The sequence below is a fragment of the Lactuca saligna genome, chromosome 5, assembly GCF_052625555.1.
Source record: "Lactuca saligna cultivar CGN05327 chromosome 5, ASM5262555v1, whole genome shotgun sequence".
Classification (NCBI taxonomy): domain Eukaryota; kingdom Viridiplantae; phylum Streptophyta; class Magnoliopsida; order Asterales; family Asteraceae; genus Lactuca; species Lactuca saligna.
In genome coordinates this window covers 228883181-228898017 of record NC_136421.1, presented here as the reverse complement: position 1 = coordinate 228898017, position 14837 = coordinate 228883181, and the positions used below count along the sequence as shown (strand labels likewise).

At 40.4% G+C, this 14837-nt stretch overlaps 1 protein-coding gene across 1 annotated transcript in view; it reads right to left on the bottom strand.

The window, feature by feature from the left end:
* LOC145046331 (uncharacterized) overlaps positions 1-14567 on the bottom strand; it is a 125775-nt gene extending 111208 nt beyond the window's left edge. The window contains exons 1-2 of the mRNA XM_078994616.1: positions 14290-14567; positions 13897-14129 (exon numbers count right to left, since the gene is read on the bottom strand). Of these exons, the coding sequence (XP_078850742.1) occupies positions 13897-14129; positions 14290-14567 (511 nt within the window). The remainder of the gene's footprint in view (positions 1-13896; positions 14130-14289) is intronic.
* Between the last annotated feature and the right edge of the window lie 270 nt (positions 14568-14837).

The following is a 14837-nucleotide window of genomic DNA, read 5'->3' as shown; positions in this document are numbered from 1 at the left end:
GTCACAAATTATGGTGTTTAATCCCTTCCTATTAGTTCAAGACACATACCATTAAATTAAGGAAGTGAAATAAGGCCCTAATCATACATTTTGGAGTGTCACAAGAGTTTACGGCCAAGCCTAGGGGCCTTACGGCCGTAAACTCCCAAAGGATGGCCTTTAGGTCATAAACTCCAAGGGAGTGAGCTCATGGACCTTCCCGTAAATCATTCATGACCTTGTACCACTCTCGGGAACCCTTTCTAGGCCTTAAAACCCCAAAAACGATGCTAGAATGTCCAAATACTATAATGAAAAGCATAAGATGATTAACTTCTTGTAAAATACATATTTCATATGATATTAGGGTCCTAAGAGGTGCTCAAGTGGTTATTTGGTACCAAACGCTCAATCGACACATTTACCCGATTTACCCGATTCACCCGATTTCCGCGATTTCAGGTGAGTTCATACCCCTTAAATGAACCTTTCAAATGTTTTATATGTTTTAGGGGGGAGATACAAGTTGAATATACATGTTTATGAAAAGTTATACAAGACTATTTTTCAGATTACAGAATTAATCACATGTGATTCACAACCTATAGTTCAAATCACATGTGATTTATCACTATGCTTTATAAATAAATCAATTGTTTTCAAAACTATTTTGGATAAACAAACAAGTTTTAAATGTTTCTTTCATGCAACACTTTTGTTTAATAAAACTCCTTATAATAATGTAACCATACTAATATATTTATATAAGTAAGACTTGAAGGGCTTAGGACCGATAGCTCGCCTTATTTCCTGTTTCTTGTTTGATTGTGGGCTTAGGGTAGTGGTTATCCGTCCGACTGTCATTGATTTCTTAGTTATATATCTCGTATATTAGTACGGATTACGAGTACTTCTTATTTCATTAGATGCCTCAATCACTAACCTGATTAGAACTACGCACACTAATTTAACTATAATAGGTATAGTTAAGGACTCTATCCCTTGTTTCAACTACTACTCTACACTACTATAATTCTCTCTATTATGAAGCAATACACTAATAAGAGAATACAATACAAGTTATACGAAAGACTACTACACTATAATACAAGAAAATGTACTAATCATGAGATAATTCATAAATCCACTACGAGATACTCTATACGCTACACACTACGCCCGAAGTTTTTCGATAGGAAGACGACACTATATGTATAGATCTATACGGGGCAGACGCTATTACATCCCGACTGATAACTTCAGTGCGAGCCGCTCAGGCCCAGGGATGCCTTTACTCTACCACACTATGCAGGACTGGGAAGGTCATGAGGGTCCGCTATTACTCACACTATTGGTAACATACAAGAAAGACACTATAACAGCACTAAAATACTAAAAGAAAGATGAAGTAATATCCCGAAGTAAATAAGTATCTAATACTAAAGGATGCTGCACCACTATTATGTACTCCAAGAATAACTCACTATATTGCCTTACTTAATGGTGAATCACTATTACACTTTTATGATAAATGGCTTTCAAAGATAGAAACAACATACTTCTTAAAGATTTTCATTTACTGTACAGTTCTGGGAAATACAGGATTTTCTAGGTTTTACCACTACTTATGATTACAAACTTCAGTTTTCATACTAATGATTCTAATGCTTTTTATACAAGTACTCACACTAAACTCTTATGAACTCACCAGCTTTATGCTGATATTCTTTTCAAAATAACTTGTATCTTCAAGTCAAATATAGACAGGTACAGCTGCAGCATTTTTGGAGAGGATGGAGTATGCAAGACCCATCTCTTATTTTTGTTTACTTTTGGTGTTTGTCAAACATTACAAAACACTCTTGTAAATACACTTACTATGTAAATGAAATGGTTGTATGTTTCTTGTTTTTACTATTATACAATTGTGATGATACTGTACACTACGTCATCCACCCCGAAACGTATTCCGCCGTTATCGGTTTTGGGGTGTGACAACACCACTTCTAGCCTTCCCAATGAGCTCTTCTTCTCCTTTGCTACTTTGCAATGCCACCAACAAGCTTAGAATACTCACAAAATGGGCTAAGAACGAATGCACACTCTCTTTAGGGTTTCTCTTTGAGGGATGGTGGCTGAGAAGTCCAGCCGCACTATAACATCCCAAAAATACAGGCCAAAAAATTTATTTTTAAATACGTCATCATAAAACCAACAGTGTAATAAAACATCCGTAATACCATGTCATATCAATACCAAAGTAGAAATAATCAAACCTGTTATCATAAAATTATATCAGAGTGTAATCCCAAAGATCTCATGTGCGGAAAACCATAGTGTGATGCGCTGCGATTAAGCCGACTCCTTTCCTTTGAACACGAAGTACCTGAAACTAAAACTGAAAACCGTAAGCACAACTCTTAGTGAGTTCCCCCATCATACCACATACCATATAATCACATAACATACATATATTGTCAGGCATATCTGAGTGCCCGACCTACCCCTTCGGTCCTCTCGACCGGATGCTGCCTAGCATATCTGGGTGCTGGCCTCCCCTTCGGTCCTCTCGACCGGATACTACCTAGCATATCTGGGTGCTGGCCTCCCCTTCGGTCCTCTCGACCGGATACTGGGGACTATTTCACCCCTACTACTACCACATAACACATATATCACATAGTCTAACTAGCATGGCTGGGCATGACCGCCCCTTCGGCCCTATCGGCAGGTATTCTGGGGGACTATCTCCCCCTACTGTCACTAACACATAACATAACATAGGTAGTAGCAACCCTAGATGAATATCACAAAGACAATAATCTAATCACACATCTCCTACTGGTGGGCCGACATTGTGGCCTTAGACCCACCGCTACTGGAAGGTAACTCACCTCACACTGCTGAAGTCCCGAAGACACAATCCCACACTTGCTAAAGTCTTGCAGACTCAACCCCAGCTGCTGGATGACAGATTCCCGAACTGTCAACACCAAAATAACACCCAATTAATAATTGGGTCCCAACACATAACCATAAATACATACTTGGATAATTACTATGTTACCCTAAGATTGGCTTTATTCAAGCCCAAGGCCCAAACCATAGGCCCAAAGAGAACTAGGAATCAAAGCCCAACATATGGCCGAATTTTCCAAATTGGGCTCAGGCCTATATGTGGTCTTATGACCCAACATAATATAATCATTAAGGCCTAACTATGGTCCATCCATGGCCTAATTTTCCGAATTGGGCCTAACCCCTTACATGGGACTTACCCTAGGCCCATTAAATTATTTTAGCCCATTTAATTATTTTTGGATGGCCCATTAATAATCCAATCATTAAGGCCCAATAGAAAGGCCCAACAATAAACCCAAGTGATGTTAGGGTTTCACATAAAATGCCGATCAGGGTTAACTTTCCTACTTAACCCATTAAGGAATTATTCCTCTAAGGACTTAATCCATTAAGTCCATCATTCTTCAAAATAAGTCATATGGTGTGATTGGGCCTAATCACACAATTCCATTCCAATGGCCCAAATGTGGATCTTGATAAGTCCAAGCCCATAATCCCAAATTAGAGTTTTCACATGAAATAATGATTAAGGTTTAGTGTTTCTTTCTTAACCAATTAAGGACTTAATCCATTAAGTCCATTATGCCTTACGCTAGTTTGACAATGATTATTATTTAATATTCCAAGTTATTAAATAATTCCCATGTGTCTCGATTAATTCCCCAAAATTAGGGTTTTGATGGCATTAGGGTTTCCAACCCAAATACTAGCCCATTTATTAATTTGTTGGCCTTTTATGTCAATTAGGGCTTTATTGGGCCTATTAAGCCCACGAAAATATTATTAAGCCCATTAGGGTTTTATTGGGTCCAATAGAGTCCGTTAAGCTTCATTAGGCCCATTAGAGCTCCTTTGAGCCCATTAGGGTTTCACTAAGCCCAAACGAATCAATCAAAAGAGGCAAAGCGCACCGCCACTCGACACGCCAGCCGGTGGCGGCAGCCACCACCCTAAGGTGGTGGTTTTCAAGTTCTTTTCATTATTCCCCTTTTTTTGTTGTTACAATTACAATGTGAAATACCGAATTTATCCACGCACACATACACTAAAATACACACACTAATAACATAAACACACAGAGTGGTTCATGGTAGCAGCCACCACCTCAAGGTGGTGGCAGTGGTGGCTCTTACGATTTCCGGCTAGACTAAACATGCACTAACAAAAATACATGCACACACACCCGCTATATGGTCACAAAACAACTCCAGCCACCCATCTGGTGGCTCACGGTGGCAACAGCAGCTGTTCACGATGGCAGCGACGCTGGAAAATGGAAGGAGTGGCGGCAGGCAGCGGATTTTGCAGCGATGGCCACCACCTCACGGTGGTGGCAGCGGTTCTCCTGATTCCTGCGAGCAAGCAACGAACATACAACCTGATTAGCTCCCTAAACGGACCTTAAGGCAACAGATACGCATTTAGCCACCCACAAGGTGGTAGGATATCGTTAAAACGCCACTTATTAGTGACCAACGACGGTTAAGGCCTCAACAGCTAGAAAATGGAAGAAGGAGATGAGAGATAGTCTCACCGAGAGCATCCCAACCGCACACGACTTGCATCCGCCGGTCACAGCTCCGCCTTCATTCTTGGTGGGGCTTCTCTATCCATTCATGACTTCACCGGAGGTGGCAGAGGAGATTATGGTAGCGGTTCTCAACGATGCAGCGACGGTCTCAGTGGCTCGCTCCGGTAACTACAGCGGTAGCATCAATGGTGGTGAAGAAGGAGAGTGATGGAGGCTGCAACGGTAACATGGAATGAAGAAGAAGATGGCGACTGCCATTTTTTGCGCTAGGGTTAGGGTTATGGGACCCTAAATACCCGCCTCCATTTATTTAGGTTGCTATACGGACCATAACAGCCCCTCCCTACCCTTATTCTTTCAAAGCAACCCCATAAATTACCATTCGAACCCTGCCTCTTAAATTCCTTTACACATTAAGTCTGAAGTTACAAAACAGTCCCACATATCTTAATTAGGCCATAATCAGCCCTTCCACCTCATTTCCTTTCAAATTAAATCCAAATAATCATCACGAAGCCCCTGTCTTTATAAATATTTATAAGTTGAGTCTGAAAATTACACTTTTAATCCCTAATCTCTTAAAGTGTGACAATTAGCTCTACAAGACCATCATTTGGTGTATAATCATTTATTTTAGGGCATCTATTCGCTTATTTATTTATTTATTTATTTAATAAGTAAACGGGCTTTACACACACATTCCTTTTATAGCCCTCCAAATAAATTAGGGTTTTTAGGTCTGGACTGGTTACGCCCAGCGTACCCGAGGGTGAACGCGTCCAAATGAAGCGCGCGAGTACGCGCAACATACACCTTGTACGCCCAGCGTACTCGCCTAACATGAAAACCCTAAATGACAACATATCAAAGATGCAGGGCCAAATAGAAGGATACCTGGATTTCGGGCTGTTACACATGTGTAACCTAGATCTAATCAAATATGAAAATCAGCCACAAAGCTTATGAGTCTGCCAAAGAAGTAAGTGAGAAGCTGGGAAGTGAACTGACTCGCCTTAGATTATGATTTGAAGATAAGAAGCTAAAGATAGTATCACTAGAAAGAGAGATTGTAATGTATCAAAATGAATGTATCATCTGCACAAATCTGATTCTTGTGTCTCAAATTCTAAATTATCTCTAGAATAACTCTGGGGCCGATCAAGCCTATATTTGACAATCCATCATTTGGACAAACTTCCAAGTCATCATCTGATTCTCGGAAGAAACCATGGTTAAATAAGAAAGATGTTGTCAACCCTAAGATCGAAGTCAAAAATGCCCTTATGAAAGAAGTTAGGCAAAGGAATGATTATAGATTCACTCAGAGATCTGAAAAGAAAATATCTCAGACAATTAGCCCAACCACTAGGAACCAAAATACCTTTGCGCCTGTTAATATTCTTAAAAGGTCATCCAACCTTCCTAGTTCAGTCACTCCAAACAAGTTTGTCAGTCCTAATTTGAAAAGGTTATTGTTAAGAATTATTCAATAAAAACTGACTTTTCTTGTATCTACATTTATTGCCAAATCTGACATGGTCACGTTGTGGTTACTACCAAGGGGCCATTTTCTCATTAAGAGCTTAATCCCTATAGATCAAGGCTCAAAAATTCATATTCGGTAGCTCTCATTGAGTTAAAGGAAAAAGTTTCCTACTTTATCCATTAAGACCTCACTATGAAGCAAGATCTTAATCCTTAAGTCCTAATAAGCTCTTTCAAGGCTAAATATTGTGCATGAGATTCAAAAAACCCAAGCAAGGACCTTTCTCTCACTTAACAGAAGTCCATGACCTCAAGAGTGTCACAGTAATGGCTGGAGTTCCTCAAACTCCAAAAGCATCCATGAATAGGACCAAAACCAACCAAAATTAAGCATAAACATGGATCTTAAAGGAACAAGGTCAAGGTGCAAGCTTATACCTCAAATGAATCAGAAATTTGAAGAAGATGATGGATTTACGCTTACTCTTTGCATCCTTGTACCAAGAAGAAGTTCCTTCATCCACAAGATTCGTAAAATTAGGGAGATAAGCTCAAATCCAATCCACTATGCTCGCAACCATGGATGAGAGGCTAGGGTTTCAAAATGGGAAGATGAAGGTTGAAGTAGATGACATAACCTAATAGTTAAGGTCATTAAATACGGGAGTATCCCTAAAAGTCTTGCGTTTGGGCTACATCATGCACTACATGATGGCCACCCTTTTGCCATGTTGTGGTGTTGTTCCGGATAAGTATTTCATTTAAGTTCAATGCCACATCATGGTCATCAACAGACCACATCATGGAATAAGGTTTACCATAAAAACCTTTTCTTTCATCCCTTTAAGTCTTCAACTGATCCATTTTGGAAAATGGCTATTACGACACTCCCACAATTAAATTAGATTTTATCCTCAAAATTTGTCCTTACTAATTTCCCATTAAACATCCTTTGAACCCATTATGGATTTTCCAAGATCACTCTCTTCGACATGAGTCGGCACAACTCCGATTACTAGAATCGGCAACAACCATCACAAGAATTTCAATATCAAGCACATGAGCCATTCCCGAGCGGAAAATTCAAAAGGTTGAAATCTCGTTCATTGCAACACTGGAACAATACCTTAAATAGACAATCCCTTATTGTCATCATAAGAAGAATCGATACCCATTTGGGAGCATGCGACCTAACGAAGTAATAGCACCAAACACATAATGACTAAGCAACCTCAAAAGGTGGTAGTGTCCTTACTCATAGTTCAAGGACTACAAACCCAAGCTTGACTTCCAGCTGACAAAGCTACACCATTCATCAACCATGCTGACTACAAGTTCAAATATTCGTCTCGACCAAAATCACCTTGGCCTCATGTCGTCCTACTGATAGCTAAATAACAGAATCCACGACCGACCACCATTGTCAACAACCTTGTGTGCAGACGCAATAGCGAGACCTTATGCAAATAACCTAATCAAACAAAGATTAGATGATCATACACATCCACTTGGATGTAACCCCCCCCCCCCCACAACTACACACGAGTACCCATAAGAAAAGATAAAAAAACAAAGATAAGGCCTTTTCCAACCAATGAGTTTATTTCAACCCAAGTGAATGTTATGAGCTAACTATGATATTACAATCACTTCTAACATGTTTCAGCCAACATCCAATTTCAACCCATGTGAATGCTCTGATCCAACCATAGTCTTACAATCACTTCTGGCCTATTTCTGCCAACGCTCTATTTAAACTCATGTGAATTCTATGATCCGACCATAGTCTTACAATCAATCCCAGCCTATTTCAGCCAACAATCTATTTCAACCCATGTGAATGCTATGAATCAAGCATAGTCTTACAGTCACTTTCTGTTAATTTCAGCCAACGGTCTATTGTAACCCATGTTAATGCTATGATCCAATCATAGTCTTACAATCACTTTTGACATATTTCATCCAACGATATACTCAACTCATATGAATGTTATGATCTAACCATAGTCTTACAGTCACTTCCTTTGCTATAGCCCAACTGCAGTCTTTCCTGCCATGATCCAGCCATGGTCTTTTACACATGAACTACGAAGGTAATCTACCATAACCTGACACGATACAAACCCCTAATCTACAAGAACCCATTAGGTTTTTGGATCTTTCTTCAAACCCCAAAACCTTCATTAGACAAGACCAAGTAGAGAGGCCCGCACACAACCCTTGACCTCAGCCTAATTATTAACTCTATATTTTTCCATTACCGATGCTTCTAGCCTTCCAAATGATATAACATTGAATCCTTAGCATCTATTTCCCTTGTCACAACCGACTACTGAACAATGTTCCTTGCATAAATTTCATTCCTGACAACGACCCGAACGTGCTATCTTTTATCCTTGAGTATGAAACTTTGGGCTGACTTGTGCTATGAAATTTGTCCATATGATAAAGCGATTCTCCCCCACTTGGAATTGGCTAGAATTTAGTGTGTTCATAACCATTTAAAATTCCAAGCCAATCCAATAATTTCACCACTTGGTTCCTAACAACCACACCTAATACCCAAAGGCATAAGAGAATCGACTCCTTTAAACAAAGACCAAAAGTTGCAACATACGTATTCAGTCCCACAACAACAGGAAATCCAATAATAGATAATTATTCAACACAAAAAAAGATTTGATTAAAACAATACCATTTAACAGATCATCCAAGATTACAATTGAAATGAAAAAAACACAAGTGGGAAGATACCTGTAACATCCCAAAATTCGAGGCCAAAAATTTCACTTTTGATCAGGTGATCTATAAAATGGTTCATCAAATCATTGCCAAGATAATGTCAATACATAAACCCATAAAATCATGTCTCAAAACCAAACCATTTGAAATAACAAAATATCAGAGTACAATCCCAAAAAACTCTAAGCGAAAATCATAAGTGTGCATGTGTGATGCGCTGCTACACCACCGACTCCTTCCCCTTGGATGAAGAGGTACCTGAAAAAAAAATTGAAACTATAAGCACGAAGCTTAGTGAGTTACCTCATCATACCACATACCATACAATCACATAGCATACATACTACCAGGAAATTATGGGGCGCCTGTCCTGCCCATGTCAAGCCATTATGGGGTGCTGACCTACCCATGTAAATCATTCTGGGGTGCTGACCTACCCATGTCAAGCCATTATGGGCTGCTGACCTACCCATGTCAAGCTATTCTGGGGTTCTGACCTACCCATGTCAAGCTATTCTGGGGTGTCCGACCTACCCATTGGTCCTAACGAACGAATCGGGGACTAGTCCCCTTCTATTGATAGTATCTCATATAACATGCCAACTGCCAAACTTGCATACACACATATCCAGTAGTCTAGCATACTCACTTGTCCAATAATAACAGACCAGACAATTATCACAAAGATAACCATCCCAAATATCAATTACTAGTGGGCTGGCCTTGGTGCCTTAGACCTACTTCTATTGGAAGGTAACTCACCTCGATGTTCTGTAGTGTCTGAACTGTCCTCGGCGAGAAGGTCAACTCTCCTCGACTCCTCAATCCCTACATGACAACCCTCAAGTCATCAAACAAAACATACAACCCTAACCCGGGTCAATACCAAGACCAGGCAAAGTCAACATTGGTTAAAGTCAACACTCAGTTGACCTAACTCGCCGAGTTGGTCTACCAACTCATCGAGTCCATACTCCATTAACCTGATCTAACCCCGACTCCACTCATTGAGTTTAGCAAGAACTCGATGGGTTCTCCTTCATTCAAACCCTCGGGACCATCTTCATCCGACTTGCTGAGTTCTTCCTTGAACTCGGCGAGTTCATCTCCCTCATAAGAATGTGTCCGGTCTACGACTCGGCGAGTTGTATGAACAAGTCATCGAGTCCATATTCAAAGATTGGGGAATTGCCTTGGACTCGCCGATTCTGCTCATACACTCATCGAGTCCCATGATTCCCAGGTCCCCTTTTCGCGTCTAAACATGTACGGGACTTTCCTCCCTAACAATTGGTCCATCCACATAAATGATTTATTGGTCCTTACACTGCAACTCGTCGAGTCCCAAGAACAACTCGTCAATTCCATCCTTGACCAACGCTATACAGTTAGTTTTAATGGGTCTTAAAACACCAAAACCATAGATCTGGCCTCCTAATGTCCATTTTACATGTAAAGTTCCAAACGTGGTACACATGCAAGGGGTCTTTAGCCCAAAAATCCATAAAATATGGCCTCCAAGGTGCATGGGGTGTTCATGGCAACAAAATGGGCACCTTTGTCCTATAAAACCCCTAATATACCTAGATCTAAAGCATACACTAACTTTCAACACTAAATCCCGAATACAACCTTTCGAGGACTTAGAAAGTTGAAGGAAAAGGCCAAAACATCAAGATCTATATATAAAGGTTCAGCTTCATCCCTCCAATAAGCGGAAAATGAGCTCCGAACGCTGGATTTTCTTGTTTCCCCTTGGTCTCACAAGCCCCTATCCTCTTCTCAAGCTTCACAACCCACCGAGATGGACTTAGAAAACACAAAAATGGCTAGGGTTTCAATATGCTGTCTTCTGGGAGTATATTGGATGATGGAGGCTGAGATAAGGTGTTTAAATAGGGTGCAAACCCTCAATTTAGGGTTTTACCCAAACATCACCTACTAGCCGAGTCAGTCTTCCGACTCATCGATTAGGTCACTTAGACTATTCGTGGGTCTCGACTCTACTTGTCGAGTCCCAGAGAAAAACACAAAAAATGATTGAATTAATTACGTACCTCACATGAAGTCAGATTTGGACGTTCTTTTTATGTGCGTTCATAATTTAATGATATCAACGATATTTGTTTGGATACCTAAGGCTAAAAAGTATTTTTTTTTTTTTTTTGAAATTTCACATTTTACGCTTAACAGTGTTTTACCGGTTTTGCTACGGATTTTCGGTTGGTCATAACTTCTTCGTTGTAACTCGGATTTTTTTGTTCTTTATATTTCTGAAAACCTTGTTACGAGATCTATTACTTTATGCAACCTAATTAAGACTTTGGAACATTTTATTTTGGCACTATTTTTTATTATATCAAAAGTACATTACAATACATGACTTAGGTCATTACATCGGTTTGAAATATTGGTTTGTCACATCATCTCCCCGTTAGAGAAAATTTCGCTCCAAAATTTATTCTAAGATAAGTATTTATGAACTAGGGAAAAGATGTGGGTGTTTTTGTTTCATCTGATCTTTGCGCTCCCAGGTGTATTCAGGTCCTCGCTTTGCATTCCAGCGGACCTTCACAATGGGTATACGACTTTGTTTTGTTCTTTTAATTTCCCTATCCATGATTTCTTCTAGTTCTTCTACAAAGTGGAGACTCTCGTTGATTTTGATTTCGTCCAAAGGGACGACAAGAGTCTCATCGAACAAGCACTTCTTTCAGTTTCCTTTATTGATAGGAAGTGCGCGGATTTGGTTAATCTATCGACGATCGCCAAAATGTTGTCAAGCCCGCCCCCTATTTTCGGTAACTTGGTTATGAAATCCATGGTTATATTTTCCCACTTCCACTTGGGTATTTTAGGTTGTTGTAACAATCCCAAGGGCTTTTAGTACTCTCTTTTGACTTTTGCGCAAGTCAGACATTTTCCTACATAGGTAGTAATTTCGGCTTTCATGTTTGGCCAACAATACAATTTCTTGAGGTCTAGATACATCTTGTTTAAACCGGGATGCACGGAGTATCGAGTCTTATGAGGCTTATTCATGACAACGTCTCTGAATCCACCAAACTTCCGTATCCAGATTCGATTCATGAAGTAACGAACTCCATCACCCCTGACTTCAAGATTCTTATCCATTCCTCTTGAGGCTTCGCCAGCCACATTTTCTGTTTTCAAGGCTTACATTTGAGCTTGCTTGATTTGCGTGGATAGGTATGAATGCATCGTCATGGTTAAGGACATCACTCGGCAGCCCGATTATTCCTTTCTACTGAGGGCATCTGCTACTACATTAGCCTTTCCGGATGATAATGAATCTCGCATTTTTAATCGCTCAGTAGTTCAACCGATCTTCTCTGTCTTGAGATCATTTTGGTTTAGTCTGTACTAAAGGCTCTTATGATCGGTGAAGATTATGCATTTCGTGTCATAGAGATAGTTCCTCCAGATCTTTAGGGCGAAAACAGCTACTCCTAGTTCTAAGTCGTGGGTAGTGTAGTTGACTTCGTGCGTCTTTAGTTGTCTCGAGGCGTATGCGATGACCTTTCCTCATTGAATTAGAACACATCTCAATCCTTGGTTTGATGTGTCGCAGTAGACCACGAAGTGTTCGGTTCCTTCTTGCAGGGATAATATAGGTGCACTGCACAGGGTTTGTTTCATTGTTTGGAATGCAATGTCTTGATTTTCTCCCCACTTGTAGGTTACACCCTTCTGAGTCAGGGCGGTAAGTGGTTTGGCAATGTTTGAGAATTTTTGTATGAACCTTCGGTAATAGCCAACAAGGCCCAAGAATTGTCGGATTTCCGTTGGAGTTCTTGGAGCTGACTAGTTCATGATTTCCTTTATTTTGGAAGGTTCCACATGTATCCCTTCTTTGCTGACTACGTGACCAAGGAAATTTACTTTCCGAATCCAAAATTCGCACTTTGAGAATTTTGCGTATAACTTCTCTCCCCTTAAAGTTTCCAAGACCTGTCGAAGGTGTTGACTATGTTCTTCTTTTCTCTTCGAACAGATGAGTATATCATCTATGAACACAATCACAAATTTGTCTAGGAAAAAACAACATACTCTTTTCATTAAGTCCATGAACACCTCTGGTGCATTTGTTAATCCGAAGGGCATCACTACAAACTTGTAGTGACCATAACAAGTTCGGAAGGCCGTCTTGGGAACACCTCCTTCCAAGACTCGTAGCTGATGGTACCCGGATCTTAATATTGACGTTTGAGAAGTAGCTTGATCCTTGGAGTTGGTCGAACATATCGTCTATGCGCGGTAGGGGATATCGTTTCTTGATTATGAGGTTGTTTAGTTCTCGGTAGTCGATGCACATGCGAAAGGATCCTTCTTTCTTCTTTACGAATAGGACTAGTGCTCCCCAAGGTGACAAGATCGGCCTAGTGAATCCCTTATTGAATAGCTCGTTTAGTTGGCAGGATAATTCATGCATCTCTGTCTGGGCTAGAGGGTACGACGATTTTGCTACTGGGGTAGCTCCAGGAATCAAGTCGATTTTGAACTCGACTTAACGTTCTGGTGGAACGTCTGGAAGATCTTCAGGAAAGACGTCAAGGAAATCGCAGACTTCTGGAATGCCTTTGATATCCTTCATTTCTTTTTCCTTATCTACTATGTGGGCTAGGAAATCACAGTACTCTTTGCGCAACTATTTTTGGGCTTTGATGCAAAAGATGATTTGTAAATTGGTACCGAGTTTATCACCATAGATGATAACAGTTTTGCCATTTGGCAGATTAAGGCTAACGGCCCTTTCGTGACAAAGTATATTGGCATGGTGAGGTATTAGCCAATGCATACCGATAATGACATCTAAGCTTCTCATAGTGATCGGCATTAGATCGATTTGGAACGAGTGTTCATTTAAATCTAGCATGCAGCCTATGTACATATCGTTTGTGCTTTATGTTTACCGTTTGCCATTTCTACTGTAAATATCTTATTAAGTGGTTGGGCATTTTGCTTAAGTAAGTGTTTAAATTCATGGCTCACGAAACTCCTCTCCGCACTACAATCAAAAAGTATGCATGCATAAGTGCTATTGAGGAGAAACGTACCCGTAACTACCATGGGGTCAGCTATTGCTTTGTTCTGCCCTATTGCCAACACTCTTCCTACACCGCCAACATTCCTTGAATTAGGGAAATCTCTCTTGTAGTGCCCAACTTCACCACACCCATAACATGCTTGGCCCACATCGACTCCAAGAACTTGGGTGATTGGTTTTGCCGGTGCCTTACCAAAACAAGCAGTGTGTTCTTTCCTGTTGCAGTTATTACAGTGCATCACCCTACAATTACCGTTGTGATGGAAATTGCATTTTTTGCACTTTGGTAGGTTTCCAACGTATTGCTTTGCCGGTGTAGGGGTAACATGAATAACAGTGGGAGCAGTAGCGGCATAGACCACTACTATTTGTTGTTTCGTGGAAGGTTCTTGCAAAGATTGACCCTTCCTTTTGTTTCAAAACCTCTTCGTTGTTTTTGTTGGTATTGTTGTTGTTGTTTTTGCCCTTTATGGGTTGCTTCGGAAAAACAGTCATGAATCCTTGACTGACGCCATGGTCAACGAGGGACTGTGCCAGCTGTTTGGCACTATCAAAAGTAACTAGCTTGGAAGCTACTACACTTCCATGAATCCGGGGTGGCAGTCCCCAGATATACCTCTCGATCTTCTTTCTCTCTAGAGCAACCATTCCCAAGAAAAGTTTTGCCAAGTCACTAAACATATTTGTATAGATTGTGATGTCCGAGCCTACCGTTGTAAGGCCCCAAATCTCTTGTTCGAGCTTCTGTACTTTGCCTCTCGGTCAGTACTCTTGCATTAGTATTTGTTTTAGGTTCTCCTATCCCATGGAGGTAGCCACTACCTGATTTAATGACTCGACGTGGCCATTCTACCATGTTAGGGCTCGTTCAGAAAAAGTACATGCAACAAAGTTTACATTGCTCCCTTCTTGGCATGAGCAGATTTCGAATACTACTTCTGTTTTCTCTAT